The 18,333-nt window shown below is 39.6% G+C and overlaps 1 protein-coding gene across 1 annotated transcript; it reads left to right on the forward strand.

The window, feature by feature from the left end:
• Window positions 1–740: 740 nt before the first annotated feature.
• On the forward strand, window positions 741–18,309 carry stx18 (syntaxin 18). Its single transcript, XM_082532159.1, has 11 exons — window positions 741–973; window positions 12,103–12,170; window positions 13,291–13,406; window positions 13,554–13,631; window positions 13,753–13,819; window positions 13,909–14,000; window positions 15,608–15,702; window positions 16,016–16,074; window positions 16,364–16,433; window positions 16,530–16,610; window positions 17,361–18,309. Exons 1-11 carry the CDS (start codon window positions 821–823, stop codon window positions 17,454–17,456), a joined length of 975 nt encoding a protein of 324 aa, XP_082388285.1. The 5' UTR covers window positions 741–820; the 3' UTR covers window positions 17,457–18,309.
• The last annotated feature ends 24 nt before the right edge of the window (window positions 18,310–18,333 follow it).

Here is an 18,333-nt window from a genome sequence, read left to right on the forward strand (position 1 = left end):
AGAAAACTTTTAGTAAATAATCCCCAAAACTCGTTCTGATTTGATAAATTAAGAGTTTCTGTGGGGCTAAAGAGTCGTCTCTCTCTTGTTGCAGCAGTCTCAGAGGTTCATTACAGAAATAACTGTTCAGGTCTCTGTAATGAACTGCTCAATGGACAGGCTTTTATCTGTTAACAAAGAATCATTGCTTGTATTATTTATTGATAAATATAACGAGTTTATTAAATAATTAATGATGCATAATCCCTATTTTGTCTCTCTATGTTTAAATGCTTTTTCCTTGTTTTTCACTATCCTATAAATTTTGCTTCAACTTGATTTTCCTCACCTTTACCTCTGTGTATTTCTGTCGTTTGATCTCCTCCCTTGTATTTGCAGTCAGATTTTCCCATTTTTGTTGCAGTCTGAAACTGTACAATTGACCTGTGGGATGGCAGAACTTATGGTTTGGACTGTCGTTTCCCAAATTTGGCACATACAGGTAAAGGCTTCAAGTTAATGCTTTCAGACCGAAGGTTTCAGTTAAAATATTAATAGATTTTTTTTTTTTAAATTAAAGATATTTTAAGATTTTCCCTACAAGAGTTGATTCTAAGCGACCGGTCTTTAAATATACGATCGGACTGTAGCAGAATTCAATTATTATGATGTGAATATTACTTATAATAAATAAATACTGATGAAATATTTAAGGTGAAACGTAACGCTTTCGTACCCGTATTACAGGAGAAATCCAGCGCGTCCCACGAAGATGACGTCCTCATCGGGTGACGTGTCAGTTTGTTTACAGCGGTGAGCAGTCGGCTGCAGCTGCTCAGACATGGCTGTTGATATCACGTTACTTTTCAAAGCCAGCGTTAAGACGGTTAAAACCAGGAACAAAGCCATAGGGATTGGCTTCGACTCGACCAAAGATGAAATTTTCAAGAGAAGTAGACCGAAGAGTGGCTTCTCACCGAGGGCGAAAGAAGTGGTGAGTGTTCATCCAGGCTAGCGTTAGCTAACTTTGCTAGCACAGTGGCCAAAGTGCTTTACGTTTAATGGCAGCTTCTAAACTTACTACTACTTTGTAGGAGCAACAGCAGCCAGTGAAATACAGTGCATATACGATGCTTACCACTTCTGTTTCCTTTGGTGTGTTGGCGCTGTTCGTGGTTAGCCGGTGTTCTGTCAACATTTGCAGACTATAACTTTGCTAAATGCAGCATGAACTTAAACTGGATTAGATTTTTTAAAATTTATATTGAATATATGCAAATTATGTTCCAAATTTGTCATAGAATAGATAATATTATGATACGTTGAGATTTGAAATATAAAGGTTGTGATTTTGACTAATACAATAAGTGGCCAGTTAATCGTTTGTTGAAGGCTTTGAGGATCTGTACTGAGAGTAGGGAGCAGGTGAAATAGAGCCTGGAGATGTGCAGGTATGCTTTGAGAGAAGATGAAAGTCAGTAGAAGCAAGACAGAATACATTTGTGTGAATGAGAGGGAGACAGGTGTAACAGTGAAGCTGCAAGGAGCAGAGGTACTGAAGTTTGAGTAGTTTAGATATCTGGGGTCAACCATCCAAAGCAACGGATAATGCATAAGAGGTGTGAAAAAGAGTTTGCAGACAGGGTGAAGAAGGTTGAGGCAATGTCAGGAGTGATTTGTGAGAGAAGGATAGCACCAAGAGGGAAAGGGAAGGTTTGCAAGACTAGACCTTTTATGATGTATGGCTTGGAGGTGGTGGCACTGACAAAAACGACCGGAGGCTGAACTGAAGATGTTAAGATCTTCACTGGGAGTCACCAGGATGGACGAAATTAGAAACAAACGCATCAGAGGGGCAGCTCGGGTTGAGCAGTGTGGAGGCAAAGTTAAATAGGTAAGGATGAGATGGCTTGGGTATATGCACAGTCGGAAGAGAAAATACACTAGGCAAAGGATGCTGAACGTGGAGGTGCCAGGCAGGAGGAAGAGAGGAACACCTAAGAGGAGACTCATGGATGTAGTGAAGGAGCACATGCAGAGGGTTTTTGTGATAAAGGAGGGTGCTAGGGATAGGGTGAAATAGAGGCAAATTATCTGCTATGGTATTTTGTAAAGGCAGCTGAAAGAAGAAGAAGAATATCCCATCGATGTTAATGAAATGCTTTTATGCCCTTATATACTTTGGTAATCTACAACTTTTACAGATACAATATTCACTCATTAAAGTTATCTGGGGATGTCCAGGCTTGCTACATGTGTGCTCAACTGTGTTTTACAATTCCTGGTTATTATTATAATAACTGTATTTGTTGGAGTATGCCGTTATTATAAGTGCATATTATAAGTGCATACGCCACTTCATATAAAACATTCTTGGCACAGATTGATAGGTGTGGGCATCATAGGGAGAGAAATAAGTCAGAAATGTTGTTTCATAGCTGCTGGTGTGCAGTCTCCCAGTCTATATTCTCATATCTGACCAAATTCTCATGAAAACAATCACTCAAGGACAAAAGTGTCACATAAAATATATATATGTACTTTCCCCAACATGAGGCCTGCAACTGATATTCAGAAAAAATTTTACACGCTTGGATCAGCAGTTGATATGGTTATTTTTTCAGAAACCATATAAATATGAACAGCTACACAACTGAAGAAGTATGTTTTCATTTCTTCCTTTCTTAGTTTTCTGGTAATAGCCAGTTAAAATGACCTTGGTCTCACTGAAAAATGCTAGCTTTTTAATACACTGTCAGTAATGGAATTTAGACTTCATCTCCTCTAATACTGTAATAATATAAATTTATTTGTAGAATTTCACATAAGACTAAATATATTGGGGAAAACAGTTTTGGATGTCATTTTATGAGACATTGTGTTGATTCAGGAAATGTCATGAAAAACATCTTAAATTATCTTTTTCCGCTGAAATACAGACCCATCCTCTATGGTTGACGGTACAAGATCTAGCAGTGTACATGTTGCTTGTACGTCTACTGCTACACTTTGGCCTGACATGAATATCTCAAAAACAAACCTCTTCAAAGGTACCTTGAAGAACCACTTTACGTATCCCAAGGGGAGTCAGGGCTTTAAGTTGTACCTAGAGCTGGGCGATATGAGATTTTTTCATATCACGATATGTTTTTTTCATTTCAGGCGATAACGATATCTATCACGATATAAGCCAAATAACTATATTTGTAAGATTTAAATGTGCCGTTGCTCACAAGTAAAATGTGAAATAATCAGCGGCTTGTTTTTATTTAAATATTTATTTCCCATAATAAGTTCAACAGGGTAGATGTACTTAAGGAACATGAGACTTTTTCAGATAAATAAAGGCAAATATTGCAAACTACACAAAAGGCAGCCGCTAAAGCGTTTAAGTTTCAAAATAGAACAAACGAAACAGACTAAATTGTCAATTCCACTTAGAAACAAAATATTAATTCTAAAAATAAATCTTAGTTTGTTTTACAGAAGAACAGACAAAACTGACTAACTTTTGTCAATATCAAATAAACTGAGAACTAAAAGGAAATTCTCAATCTCTCCTTGTTGTATAGCTTAGCTTTTCAAACAGTTTTAACAGTTACTTTAGTCTGACAAAAGCCGAATGACGAATTAGCGCTTCCAGTCAGAGACTGAGGCTACGTCCACACGTACACGGGTATTTTTGAAAACGGAGATTTTCCGTTTTCGTTTTAAAAAATAATCCCGTCCACACATAAAGGCAGAAATGAAGGAAAACGCTGCTATGAACATGCCAAAGCAGCAGGTGGCGCTAGATTCCTAACCGTGCAGAAATGTTGGCCAATCAGAAGTCTAGAAGCCTCGGTGGGTAAAAGTAAACAAAGCTGGGGCATAGAAGCAGAACCGAGTCGTATGTGTGGAGGGACAGTAACTGTGTGTATATGTAAGCATTTAAACACTGCAGAGAGTACAATTAACAGTAACAGTATTGTAGAAATTCATTTCACCGAAACAATAATGTGGCGCAGTGTGACGCATGCACCAGTTTATTGTATTTCCAGACTTGCTTTTGGCACAATTTACAGTGCACGCTACTCTGTTTTTTGTCAGACTTGAAATAGCCGAAATACCTTCACACTATGGAACTTCTATGGCTCTTCCGTTCGACAATCTCTCCGGCGTTTGGAACCATCATCTGTTTTCTCTTCGGTCACGCTCGGTTGATTTTTCTAGTCGGCACACTCATTTCCTCCATTACCCGCTGGCTGCTTCCCAAACAAACACACGTGCGGCTTGGCACTTGTGCTGTACGTAACAAGTCACGCGACGTGACGCTGCGGCTGTGATTGGTTCGGCTCTGCGCTACTTAGTTTGGATTGGCTGTTCTTTTTTTTTTTTTTTTAAGAGGACAAGAGCGGCGAGGTCTATCGCGATAGCTTAATTTCTCTATCGAGTAAAAGTTATATCGCGATACATATCGTTATCGTTCTATCGCCCAGCTCTAGTTGTACCCGATGTCTTCAGCCATCAGCCCGAGGCAAACATGAGCCCATTTGCTGCAGCTCTGCACAACCAGGTTTTTGTTATGTTCTGTTACATGGATATTAGAAATGGTGGTTTAATAAAGGCACTGCTGCTTATTCAAGAGAAACCCAAACCTATCCTGTGGTGGCTGCACCCTGCTCTCCTCCCCCCCTACTGCTGTCTCCTTCGCATTGCAGATATCATCTCCGACCATCTCAGTGAAGCCGTTTTTGCCGAAATTGAAAATGTGAGCTTGGAATGTCCTGACTGCTTACAGTTATGTCGCGGTTTTCACCCACGTCTCCCCGGCTCAGCTATCCTTTTCTGTCTCTATTCGGCATCACATAGGCAGTCATTTTTATGCAGGTCGCCTCTTCCCATGTATGATTCCATAAACATGCTGCAATAACATTTTCTTTCGGCTCTCAAACAATTTCTGGGGAAAGCTGATCCTCCCAAGAGCCAGTGATTAAAGGTGGAAGATCAAAACAGAGAAAATATTAAATTAGGTCCCCAGTAACAATGTTGACGGCCGGCACCTAATGCACAACAGATGTGGGTGCCCTTCAAGACATGCATAACTCTCCCGCTAACTCTCCCTCCTAAATTCCCATTGAAGCTTCGCAAAAATAGAAAGAAAACATCAAAGTTGACAAATACACAGTGGACCTCTGAGACTTTTTTCTTTTTCCACTCAAAAGTCAACACAATGAGAAAGGAAATGTAGCTACTTTCAAGTCGATTCAAGAAGGGTTTGATTGACTAATAAGAGGGCCAGTGTTTGCAGGGTGGGGTTTGGTAAGGGGAATCTTTTACCTCATAGGGGTTGGTTTTGGGCGCTGTGATCTCCGTTTCACCGCTCACCTCGTCGCTCTCCGCAGCATGCTACCCTTCTCGAGTTTAAATGGGGAAGGTCACTCTAAAATTGTCAAATTGGGTGTAGAAAATAGCGCTTGGCTCCCCACTCTGCGTTCAGTATTGGTATTCCAAAATTGGCTCCTTCTCACACTGTTTTCTTTGAAACACTGAAAAGTGGGCCAGCTCTTAAAATGATGTTGTGTTGTTAGAGGGGCTCTTCGCTGTGAAAACTTTACAGTGAAATGGTATGCTCTAGTATTTTCGTAACATTTAGTCTGAATTTTTCGACGATGGTTAAGTTTCCAACTCCAGTGTGTTTTCTTTTTTTTTAAACAATTGAAATTTCATTTTATGTTTGAGATGTTATAAACTAAATCAAGCTAAACCATTGTGAAAGTGAAGTTAAAATTATCACCTTGTATCACACCGGGACGTTAAAGAGGATCAGTGAACTTGCAAAGGTCAGAGTCGCAGATCAAAGTTGAAATAATTGTTAGAGATGTGTTTAAGAGCCTGTGGGTGTTTTGCTTCAGATGAAACTGGAATGAATTTGCACATTTCTTCTTGTGCTTAACGGATCACATACAGATGGTGTACAGCCACAGCAGCAGATGTTACATGACATTTATGAGTTGTTTAGGGAATGTGGTGCACAAGTATGCCCCCCCCCCACACAGTCTTTGTAGAAGTAAAAGTAATTGGCAGTCAAAGAAAGGTAAAACATTTATCATAGGGATGTTAAAAAGCCCAAAAGCCAGATCAGTGAAAAATAAAAGAATTGATATTGTACATAATATGTACTAAAGCAATGGTAGCGCCTTATTTAGCCACATTTTGCAAGTTTGCAGTCAGTAATTTTATATTATGCTTCTGCTCATCACGTTACCAAAGTACAACACAAAAGGTAAAACGTGGTCTCATATAGCTGCCTAAGCCAAGTCTATGCTGAGCGATTTGCAGGGATCACGCTCAGATGAACAGTGCTGCTAAATGGTCTCTTTTACCAGTTGGCCTAATCTCTGCACTGTTTTCCCATGAAAGCCAGGCAAATTGAATTTTGAGGCATCTGCTGTCAGCCCTGAGCAGGATCGTGATCTTTGTTTTACTGCACGCAACAAAAGGTTTGGAAGGACTCATGAAAATGAAACTAACGAGCAAAAAGTGGTTAAAAGCAGTTTTACAGATGCATGACAAGCTCTAAGTCATGAGGCAGTCATTGCTTTTCTGTAGACACGATTGTTAGAGATGAACAAGCAGCAGCTGTGGATACTTTAAATACTGTCTTACGGCATTATCATTAGGCAAATGTTGCGATTTCCCAATACTAATGACAGCAGACTGCATTCACCACTCTTAACACTAAAATCCGAGCCATGAAACTCCAACAGATGTGTACTTATCTGTTTAAGCAAATGACAACTATAAAGAATACAATTGGGCCTTTTGTTACAGGATAAAATGTGGAAATAAGTTATGGGGTATTCATTATTTGTTGTCATTTCACATTGATACTGAATGCACAAAATAAAACTAAAGCAGATGATACTGTTTCAGTTTTGTTTTTAAAGCAAAGGTCAAAAGACGAGTTTGTTTACTGTCTTAGAGGTAAAGACTCAAGTAGGTTTGAGTTTTCCAGTACTGTGAGAATCTGACTCGAATCAAACGTCTAGATTTTCCATGCACTCCGCAAATTACTTTGCTTTATTAAATCACTGAAGTGTTTTCTGTCTTTATAGATTATGTCTTTTTCTTGCTCGTGTTTTTGAAACTAAAGTTTAACTCAAGTGGTTTTGTTTTTGGTTCTTTTTTGGAAGTGAATTATATCAATTCAGTGATGTATAATACACTGAAGGAAAGTTGCAGTGTCACTTACTCTGAAATTGCATTTCTGGTACTCTTTAGGTGTTTTCAGTGCTACTGTATGCAGGGGAAAAAACGTATTTATTATAATGACCATGACAACTGATACCAGGTTGGCAGGAGATGCTCATTAAGTACATCTAAGTTATAGAGCTAGTGATTTTGCTGATTTATTACCTTTTGTTGTCAGGATTTCAGCATGTGTATCCTGCTGTCCTAAGCAGGGGTGAGCTTTCTTTTATTTACTTGTTTCACCAGGGGATGCCAATGTGGACAGTACGTTTCTTACTCTTCTATGACCCACTGTGTGCAGTACTGTTTGCATTATATTGTATATGAATATTGAACATTAATAAAGTGTAATATAAGATTTCCTCCTGGGCTGAAACAAACACGTGGACTTGCAAACCATAATTCCAGTTCACTGTGATAATATTTTGGCAGTTCTGAAAAACAGACACAGGTTTGCGTCAGTCCAACCAAGGCAACTTGACCGGACTTAAGTAAACAAAAGAGAGATGGTCTTACAATTCAAAAACATGCTGAAATAATCACAAAACGTGATTAAGTATGCTCTCTAAGGAATATCAGTAAATACAAATACTTACACAACAATATTTTGAATCTAATGGTAGATACTGTATGTATCTATTATATTATGTGGTGTCCTTTTTTAAAAACAGTTCTGTTTATCTCACATGCTTAACGTCACCTTCTCTTCAGCTGCCAGCTTTGCCTTTTGTTTATTAATTAATTTTTTGTCCCGTGTTGTCCATTTGTGTTTTAGTGAAACGTTACAGCCCCACCCTTCACATCTGTTTCATATGAAATTGATTATTAAGATATGATGGCTTTGAATGCATGCTTGAAATCGGTTTAGGCAGGCTGTAAACCTTCCTCAATAGTTTTGCCACTGACTCAGTCCGTCTCACTAAGCTCCAGCAGCAGGACCGTTACAAGTTGTGATTGAACAGAGATGATTGCTGAATGCTTTCCATCTGTCTTGAAGGGGAGAAATGTGACACAGTTGTAAAATACAATAGCGGTAATGTGGTCATTTCAGCTTTGTACTCTTTACCGCAGACTATACATTGGCTGATATTCCTCAGTATTTGAAAATCTCTAATATATGATTCAGACTCTCCGTCACTTTTCAAATCCATCCTTGATCTGACCTGTGTGACAGTAGATGAAGAAGCACCGAGACTGCATGCAAGCGCTGCTTTCCACATCTTTGTATCGAAGTGAATTGGCCGGTTAAACTCGTGACAGATTAATACAACTTTAGCACATATTAAAAGGGTCGAGGACCCAGTTGGTAAATATTCTTAAAAGCTTTCTTTGATTACTCCTTGTTTGTTTATAGAGCTGGCTAAAGCTTCCTAACTGTGAATAGACATGAGAAGACAAAACTCAGCCCATTAGAGAGTCAGACATAAACATGATAATAGAGTCAACATGTGGCTCAGCGTTCTCCTCTGAAGCATCCTCTCTGCATCAGGGCCACATTCCTAAACACAACATAACGTGGCGTCAGTATGGATAGCCCACAGTCAGGACACACAGGGACTTGAACCAAAGCAGGGCAGTCATCATCAAATTCTGTCAGTTACCTGGATTAAACAAAACAAAGAGCTATCCAGGCTCTTTAGAAAATCTGCTAGCTAAGCCTTTTCTCTTTTCTTCCTCATAATAATCCCCCCTGATGGTTTGTTTGGGCTCAGTCAGAGCTGGAGGGAACCAAGGGGAAGGAGAAAGTGAGGAGGTAAAGTGGGGGTCTTTGATGATGACGAGATTAGATATAGCCCGGCAGACTGTCTCCTCTTGCCTTCCCTGCGAGCTCTGCCTCACACACACCTGCAGCAGCTACACGTTACACTCACACACACGTTCACGCGTACCTATGCATACACATATGTGGTGAGCCGCATGCACAAGGCCACCCCCTTCCTCATTGTTCAGGAATTACTTGCTCTTTAAGGTCTTACGTTACAAGAGCAATTGATCCCTCTGACCCCCTGCAAACCCTTGAGGTTGTGCTGGGAATCCAAGCTCCAATGTATACACACAGGAGGCAGCTCAACCCCCAGAGCAGCAGTCTTTGACACTCCCCAGCACCCCCACAACACACAACAGACACACACACACACACACACACACACACACACACACACACACACACACACACACACACACACACAGACCTTCCACTGTGTTCCAGTGCTTTGGGCTTAGCACTGCCTGCTGGTGAAAAAGGTGTAGTACCACGAGTAGAGGTTTGTAGTCAGATAAACTTTGTACAAAGCTGAAACCGAGTGTTAATTGCAAGCAGGAAACAGTTTATAGTAAAGACAAGCCAAATCGTTCTTGGTGTGGAGGAGTTTATATTTTCTAATTTCAAGTCTAGATTACATAAATATCTCTGTGTTTCATTTAGGAACTTAGACATAACATTTCACTTTATTTGTTCCTCACAAAATCATACCAAAAGACTCTAAACCACAACGAACGAGTTGAAATGTTACAGCAACAACACAAAGCAACTTTTAATTAAAAAAACAAAAACCAAACAGTCCAATTTTTGCTGTAAGATGTTGTTTCCAAGCTTGTTTGCAGTTCAAAGCTATAAAAAACTTATAAAGGTTGTTACAATGATAACCAGTCTTATTCACTGACATGCTAGATTTTAATTATATGAAGGATTCTTTGCATGTGTTTGATTAACTTCAAAGAGCAGTCCGTGACTCTACGTACTACTTCATGTCATTAATATAATTCATCTAAATGGTTGCAATAAGACTGTGTTGCAAAGATGGCTGTGTCCAATTAATACCCTCCAAACAGCAAGCTGGAAGGATTGCTCATGAACCTCTACAGTGTGGGAATGTTTCAGAAACACGGTCAACAGTGTGGTGCATTGCAAATGGCTTATTATGCCAGTGCAGCTATTAACAAGACATCATCCTGTCCTCACTTAAGCATTATATACTACAACTGTCAAGGTACTGAGTGTATTCTGTTTGTAGTAGTTGCCTAAAAAGGGATTTTTACCTTTTTCCTCTCCATGCATCGTCTTAACATTGTCGTGGGCCATTTTATATTGTATTTTTTGTATTTGTTTTAACAGTGGTCATATTAACTGCGTTGGCTCCAGAGATGAGGTGAATTCAGAATGTGTTAAGGATTTTAAGTCAAGTGAAAGCACTGATTTGTCAGTTAAGGGAAGCGCCGACTGTTACATATGCAGATTAATATAACAGTGTCACAGGAGTCCTTTTGAAGTTGTGCTTCAATATTATTCTGATCAGGCATCTGAAAAAAGGTCTGTTATTATTGTGATAACTGACAAACACCTGTGTTTTAATCATAGGTCTTTTGTTTGGTAGTCAAGATACTGTCAAATTTACCGAACAAGAGTGGTTGTAATAATATTAAAAACATTTTTAGATGTCATATTTAGACATTATAATCATGTCAAATGAAGAATATATTAAAATAATATACATTTATGATGTAACATTAAAGTTTGATTACAGATATAATACTGAATGAGTTGCATCATAAAATGTCACATGACACGATGATGCTCACCCAAACATTATTGCCGTCTGCTCCCATGCGATATTTTCTAGACTTTAAGTGTGTACAGTCATAATTATGGTTGGTCAGTGATTGATTGAGAATGCTGCAACAGTAAAACTAGAGATTTACTAGAGCCAATTTCAAACAGGCATGTTTTGAATAGGCTCTAAACTAGTAACTAATGCTGATCTGAATGACTTTAAACTATAAGTACGGTTCTGTTCTCCCTGAACCCTCCAAGCTCAACTGCACTGAACATCAATTAACTCCTGACCTCACAAATAATTGTATTATTAGCGGGGGTCAGCCTGCCTTGTCCTTGCCTGCGTTAGCATGCCCCCCACAGCAGTGTCGTACGTCACCCTCTAAACCAGAGAAGGACTTCTGGGTTTCTAACAAATTGCTCGGCTCTGTTTATCACAACACCTTCTTTATGCCCTGACAAACGAGTCATTTTTCAAACGTCAGCTCAAATAAAACACCGCTTTAAGTCACTGTGACGCTAGGAATGAATGTTTAGAGACATTATTAGACGACTGGTGCCAGGTTACTCTTTACAGCCAAAGCAATTTGATAATTGAGGCTGTTAGCGTGAAAAAGTGAAGGCTGAAGACAGCGTCGTTATGCTATCAAAATAATCCCCCACGCTCTGTGCTCGCTGTCACAGTCAAACTCATTGTGTCATTTTTCAGTCCTGCGCCTGTCTCAGTTCTGTCTTCTTGTGGATCCAACAGAGCCTGCTGTGTGTGCTTTCACACCCTCTTGTAGCCTGCCAGCAGAAGTCTGTGGACAGGGAAGCAATTTGGTCTTTTTTAATATTTGACTGAATTACACGAGCAAATATTGGATTGAACCAAGTTTCCTCTGGTTTCCCTTTGCACACACACACACACTCCTGGACTTTCTCTCTGTGATAAATAGCAACAGATCATAAATTTAAAGCTTATTGGAAATGGCTCTGTCAGTGCTCTGTATGCTCTGTAAGCCCTTGGTTTTATTTATGAGAGCTGTTTGACGGGCAAATTGCTGGTTTGATTTTTGTATGTCCTGGAGTTGATGAATTGTCATAAGTAAATATTGAGAATTCACAGAGATAGAAGGACACTGGTTTCCTGTCACTTCCAATAAATGTAAAATTATGCATTTACTCTGGCTCTGTTGGAATGTAGCTGGGAGAAAATAGTTTCCTCATACATGTCTGGAAAAAAAAACAATGTTGACCAAAATTAACATATTTGAAGGTGCAACTGCATATTTAAAGACTTGTTGACATGATGGTGATGGGGTCGAGTAATGCTACTTCTCACTTTATCTTGGCAGATCACGAACATCACCAAGCTCAAAGACTTTCTGCTACAGCACAGAAAAGATTATGTGAGCGCCGGAAGGTAAGCTTCTCCAAACAGTCACAGTAATCCACCACAATCAACAACAGCAACGGCAAAACCCTTCAAGGCTGCAGGGAAAGCTGATGAGGGCACAAACGCTTTAATTCTGACAAAATTCAGAGAAGGTCAGGAGTCAGGGTTATTTTCAGCGTGCGTGAGTGTCTGTGCGCGAGCTACAGGGGCTGCCTTCTGGCACAAGGTCAGCAGCGAGTTGGGTGGTCTGTAGAGGCAGACTCCAGTCTAATTGTCTGGAATAATTGAGCTGCAACCAAGTGTAGAGCAAATCACACCCAGGGACTAATCCAGGCCTTCCTCTCTCCAAGGCCCCTCTGCGTTGTGTGTGTGTGTGTGTGCGTGTGTGTGTGTGCATGTGTGTGTGCGCGTGCGTGAGTAGCCACTGTTGGGAACGAGTTGTTGATGAAACCTCAAAAGAAAACATTAACTAAGCATTAGACATGTCAGTGGGTTGAGTGTGGTAGTATTTAGTGATGGGACTGTCCACTGATATGTTTGCAGGTCTTGTATACATTCAGCTTTTCCCATAGCTGTTACTATCTTCCAGATTTCCTGTTAACCTCTTAGTCCTCAGAGTAATTGTGACCTATAGTTGATAACTGATTTATTTACACTGATGTTATAACATGATGTAATGGTAATGAAACTAAAGTCCTTCAATGGATGGCTTGTTCAGCTTCAAATCTTGTAATTATTATCAATTATTTGTTGTCAAGTGACATCTCTATTTCCTGGACAGCCACCCACAAACTAATAATACAAAGGGAAAAGACTCAAATGTGGATTGTCATATTTACTTTTTAAAGTTTAAAACACCTAGCTAAAGCAAAATACAGACTTTAGCTTGCTTACTGCCTTGCTTCCTTAGGTTTCCCCCCGCAAAGTATGCATTGCATGATGGGATGCTTAACATGATGCTCACTTAGGACAAATTTGGAGTACACTGTTTAAAGCTGCGCGTGGAAATGAGGGAAGGAGTATTTGGACAAGTGCTTTCTCAACTTGAAACTATTCACATTACGGCATGTCTGTCGGTGTAAAACTAAATATGATGTTTGTAAAAGTCTTCAAGCTCACTCTCATTGCTCTGGTGTGTGTTTTACAGTCTCATTTCATCAGACCTTTCCCGCATGACAGACAATGACCGTGACCAGATCGACCAGGATGCTCAGATCTTTATGAGAACCTGCTCTGAAGCTATCAAGCAGCTACGCAATGAAGGTGTGTCTTTTATTTCTGTGCAGCAAATCAACTTAAATGGAAATTTAAACATAACATATCTGGAAATGCTGATATGGTCTTGTTCATACTGCATGCTTTCCAAGTCAGGAAGTCTTGACTGTAAATATATTATTGTTGTCATCTCAGCTGAAAAACAGGTGATATCAGCTCAGATAAAGGAGCACAGGGGAGCGGTGCTAGACCTCATTGAAACATACCTAAAAGGTGAGTTTGTAGCTAATTACTGAACTTCTAGTGAGTCCTCTGTTACCTGTTTTAATACTTCATAATTCTTTCATAATGCATCTGACACAATTTGATCATACCTTGCATCTTTGGTTTTAAGGTGTATGCAAGCTGTACTCTGAGCAGAGAGCAATTAGAGTCAAGAGAATGGTGGACAAGAAGAGGCTGTGAGTATTTGCATTCCTCACTGACCTGTTGTCACTCATCATTTTTAAACTGCTTGTGATTCATGTAATATTGTGTTCTGTGGTCACAGATCAAGACTGGTACCAGAGCATCACGGTCCAGTGGAGAAAAAAGTGGAAGTGGAGCCCACAGAGGAGGACACCGTTAAGGAGGGAAGTTCTGGTAAGTCAACATGCAAAGCCTGTCACGACAAGCCCTACTGCATTTTATTAGAACTTACCTGACTCCAAATTATGCTTTCTTCTTCTACTTTTTTGTGATCTCATATATTTCAGCTTTTTTTAAAACATATATAATATATATAATGTCATGGTGTCTTATCACAGTGTCATTGCACATGATGATGATGATGATGATTCTTTGTGATCTCAGTTAAGATTGAAAGTTAAGTATGAGTATTATTCATATCATCATCCATAGCCAACATTGGCAGACAGGAAGCAATAAGTAGCACTATTTGGATCAGTTAACTGTATTAAATGTTATAATTAGGGATGGGTATCGTTTAGGTTTTATCCGATACCAGTACTTTCGAAACAGTGCCGGTGCTTAAACGGTGCTCAAACCGGTGCTTAAAGAATGGAGAACACACACTTTGTCCAAAAACCTCTCATGTTCAGCTGTTTTTTTTGTAGAAAGATAACAATGTTAGCCTTTTCTGCAGCTATAGGGCATATATGGTATCACTCTTGGCTGGAAGCAGTGCTTAAACAATGGAAAAAACACAAACTTTAAACCTCTCATGTTTAGCTGTTTTCCACTTTTTCTTTGGTCGTTTTAGCCTTTTTGGCCAGGGTGAAGGGAGTATCTGCCATCAAACAAGAAGACAACTGCATGTAACTACGACGGTGTTTGCTAGTTCACCTTACATGCATTAATGTAATAACGTGGTTAGCCTACTCAACGTAAATTACACACGGACAACATTAAGCTACTCACGCAGAGAAGAACGGCTGCTGCTGCCATCATCATCCGTCATCATTTCTGCTACACTGGCAGGGCTAGGGGCCAGGACTCTCCTCTTCGGGTTTTTGGGAGATGTTGCTAACTCTGTGCATTTCTCGGCTTTTAAAAAAATCGCTATGCGTCGCCAGGTTGGTCGTCAGATTCCAGGTGTTACCTCCTTTGCACAGTATCACCTTAAAGCAGGCTGCTGAGTTTGCATCTTTTGCTGTGAAGTACAGCCAGACTTTTGACGGCTTCGCCTTGGGCATTTTTAATCTGTAGCTCAAAAAGAACGTACGTACCTGGGCCCGCCTACTATCCTTGCAAAGGTAAAATGATTGGCTAGAATCCAAAGTGTATGACATCTCAGGGAAAGAAAAAAAAAGCACCGAAATGTGCGCTGCTTTACGGTCTGGTTACTACTGTTTATGTCAGAACCGGTGCCATAATGGCATCGGATACCGGTACCTATCCCTAGTTATAATTACAGTAGTCAAAAAGGACATTTATTATTATAATCTTGTCAACTTGATTTGTATTTGAAAGTGAAAACTGCTTTAAGAGACTGCTTCCTGAAGGCAGTTGAACCAATTTCAAAGCTCATCTGGACTCACAACACACTCACTCTAAAAAATAAGTTACTGAATGCTGGAATAGCTTACCAAAGGCAATAAAGGAGTATGGACTAAATAATAAACTAACTGAAGATATTCCATTTAAAAAACTCCATCATAATAACTGTTCAAGGTTATATTTTCAGAGAGGTTTCTTATTGTAACACGTCTAAAGTTGTCTTTAAAAGTCTTTTGTCTTTCGCCCTTTAGAGAAGACTGCATCATCAGAGGTCCAGGACAACCCTGTAAACCTGTGGGAGGAGAGCCGAGTGGAAGATGAGCTCTCCCCAGAGGAAATTCAGATGGTGTGACACCTTAGAAAATATTTATGTATACAGAATAATGAATGAATAGATCTGCATGTTTCAAACGTTAATGTTGTACTTTGACAGCGTGTCGGTGCACAGGGACAACTCGTTGTTGATTTTTGCCAGAGGTTTGAAGGGTTAAAGATTTAGAGCAGCAAATGTCAGACTAATTTGGATTGTTATTTGTCATCACAAAAGCAGCTTACAGGGATTTCCTGATAAGGCAAATAAAAGTGGAAATATATTTACACTAAATTAGCATTTGACATCTGCATTATACATATTTATTCAGTACTGTGTTTATGTCTAGTTTGAGCAGGAAAACCAGAGGTTGATCAGTGAGATGAACAGCCTGGTGGATGAAGTGAGGTGAGTCTCCATCTGTGTATGTTCCCTTCTGTTTTTGATAAGTCTGTTTTAAACAGCATGGCTGAAATGTTAGATGTTGATCAAGACAGGATTAAAATTACCCAAAGATTTGAGTGTTTGCAGATTAGTCCTCTGGTGGCTAATAAAACTAAATGAAATGGATCTGAAACACTTGTGATAAAAAAATCACTAAACACTAAATGTTCCCCTAACATCATCTGGAAGGGCTTATATATGCTAGCCACATTATTTTCATTGGATGCTTCATGCCAGTGTTTGTACCCACCAGGCAAATTGAAGGGAAGGTGGTAGAGATCTCACGACTTCAAGAAATCTTTGCTGAGAAAGTCCTGCAACAAGTGAGCTGGGTTCCTTCGGTTTCACACAGGCACTCTGTTAAGTGCACGGTGCATTGTTGTACACAGACTTATTGTCCATCTTATTCTCCATGACAGGAAGCAGAAATAGACAACATTCATCAGCTCGTCGTTGGTGCTACAGAGAACGTCAAAGAAGGCAATGAGGATATACGAGAGGTACCTTTTACTGCACTGGGGGAAAAACACACCTCTGCATCACATATATTGGCTGTACATTCTCCGGTCACTTTATTAGATACACCTGGGTGTTAGACCCCTTTTACCTTCAGAACTGCTTTAATTTCAACAGATTCAACAAGGTGCTAAAAAAAACCTCTAAGATTTTGTTTCATGTTCACATGATAGTGTCACACACATGCGGCACATTTATCAGCTCCACATCCATGATGTGATGCTCCTGTTTCACATCCTAAAAGTGCTCTGTTGGTGACTGTGGAGGTCACCAGATCCTGTTTTCATATTTGAGAAACCAGTTTGAGAGGATTTGGAAGCAGCCATCAGAACATAGGTACTCTGTGGACTGTGATGCTCTTTTGCATACCTTGGTTGTAACAAGTGGTCATTTGTGTTGTTATTGCCTTCTTTTTGGCTCACAGCAGTCTGGCCATTCTCTTTGGACCTCTGGCATGAACAAGGCATTTTGGCCTAGAGAACTGCCATTCACTGGACAGTGATATCAACAACCGTGCCACGTTCAAAGTCACTTAAATCACTTTTTTCCCCCATTCTGATGCTCAGCTTGAACTTCAGCAGGTCTTCTGCATGTCTAAATGCATTAAGCTGCGGCAATGTGATTGGCTAATTCGGTATTTATATTGACAACCAGTTGAACAGGTGTACCGGTGAGTATATATGTGACTTATATTTCCACTCAGTAAAATGTCATTGTGTTTACTTCTTTTTAAGGCTATCAAAAACAACGCTGGATTTAGGGTATGGATCCTCTTTTTCCTCGTTATGTGCTCTTTTTCTCTTCTCTTCCTGGACTGGTATGACAGTTAACACGACTGCCCAAATGGACTCTGGACAACAAGAAACTGCCTGAAGCTGATACACAATGCCAATCTCAGAAGTGATTGTACAACTAACTGAGAAGTGAAGTGATGGCAACAGCGAGACTGAACGTGAGATTATGTCCTCAAGTTTAAATGGCACTTAATTCTTCCCTGATTCTATCTAGGGTAGCTTTAATATAAAAATGCACTTGTATTTTAACATCTTGCCTTTCTCAGCCATGAGTAACAATGGTTTGACTGGATTTCGATCCCTGTGAATCTCTTCCGAAACTGTTTTATGCACTAGAGCGTATTTGCATCTTGACATCACAGTCCCATGTATTCAAAAAGATTTGTTCTTTATGTAAAATAAATTACTCTAAATGCTCAAAATGGTTTGCAGATTGGAGCCGAATAAACTGTACTGGCACATCAGATACACTCAAGTAAAAGCAAATGATTCTCAACTAATTTATAGCAAATTTAACGTGTACCTTCTCTCATTAATTCATGATGATATTTCATGATATAAAACAATTTTTATAATTCGTATCTATGTGGGTTTGCAGATAACATCAAAGGCAGCTGAAGCCGCTGCCTGCCTTGGTTTGTGTCAGCTAAGGAGAAAGTAGCTGTTGACTTCTGATGTTTCTGTTAATCTGTTTATAATGATTAACTCAGATTCCAGTGACAGCATTAAAGTGCTTTGAACATTTTTTTCCTTTGATGTCAGCTCAAGAGCAACTGGAACTTTTAACTGTGTTTATTTTCTGTGCCGAGGGAGTTTTCAGCAGCTCTGACATGACTTGCTCTCAAAGTAATGAATAAAAATCTTCTTTTGCATAAATGGATTGCACATAGACGTCGGTGTGAAATGTGGGCAC

The sequence above is a fragment of the Aulonocara stuartgranti genome, assembly GCF_965226115.1.
Source record: "Aulonocara stuartgranti genome assembly, chromosome: 5".
In the NCBI taxonomy this organism is placed as follows: domain Eukaryota; kingdom Metazoa; phylum Chordata; class Actinopteri; order Cichliformes; family Cichlidae; genus Aulonocara; species Aulonocara stuartgranti.

Coding starts and splice junctions, on each gene's coding strand:
- stx18 (XM_082532159.1), top strand. CDS start 821: ATGGCTGTTGATATCACGTTACTTTTCAAAGCCAGCGTTAAGACGGTT. Junction 13,407..13,553: donor CAAGCAGCTACGCAATGAAG/GTGTGTCTTTTA, acceptor TTGTCATCTCAG/CTGAAAAACAGGTGATATCA. Junction 13,820..13,908: donor ATGGTGGACAAGAAGAGGCT/GTGAGTATTTGC, acceptor CTGTGGTCACAG/ATCAAGACTGGTACCAGAGC.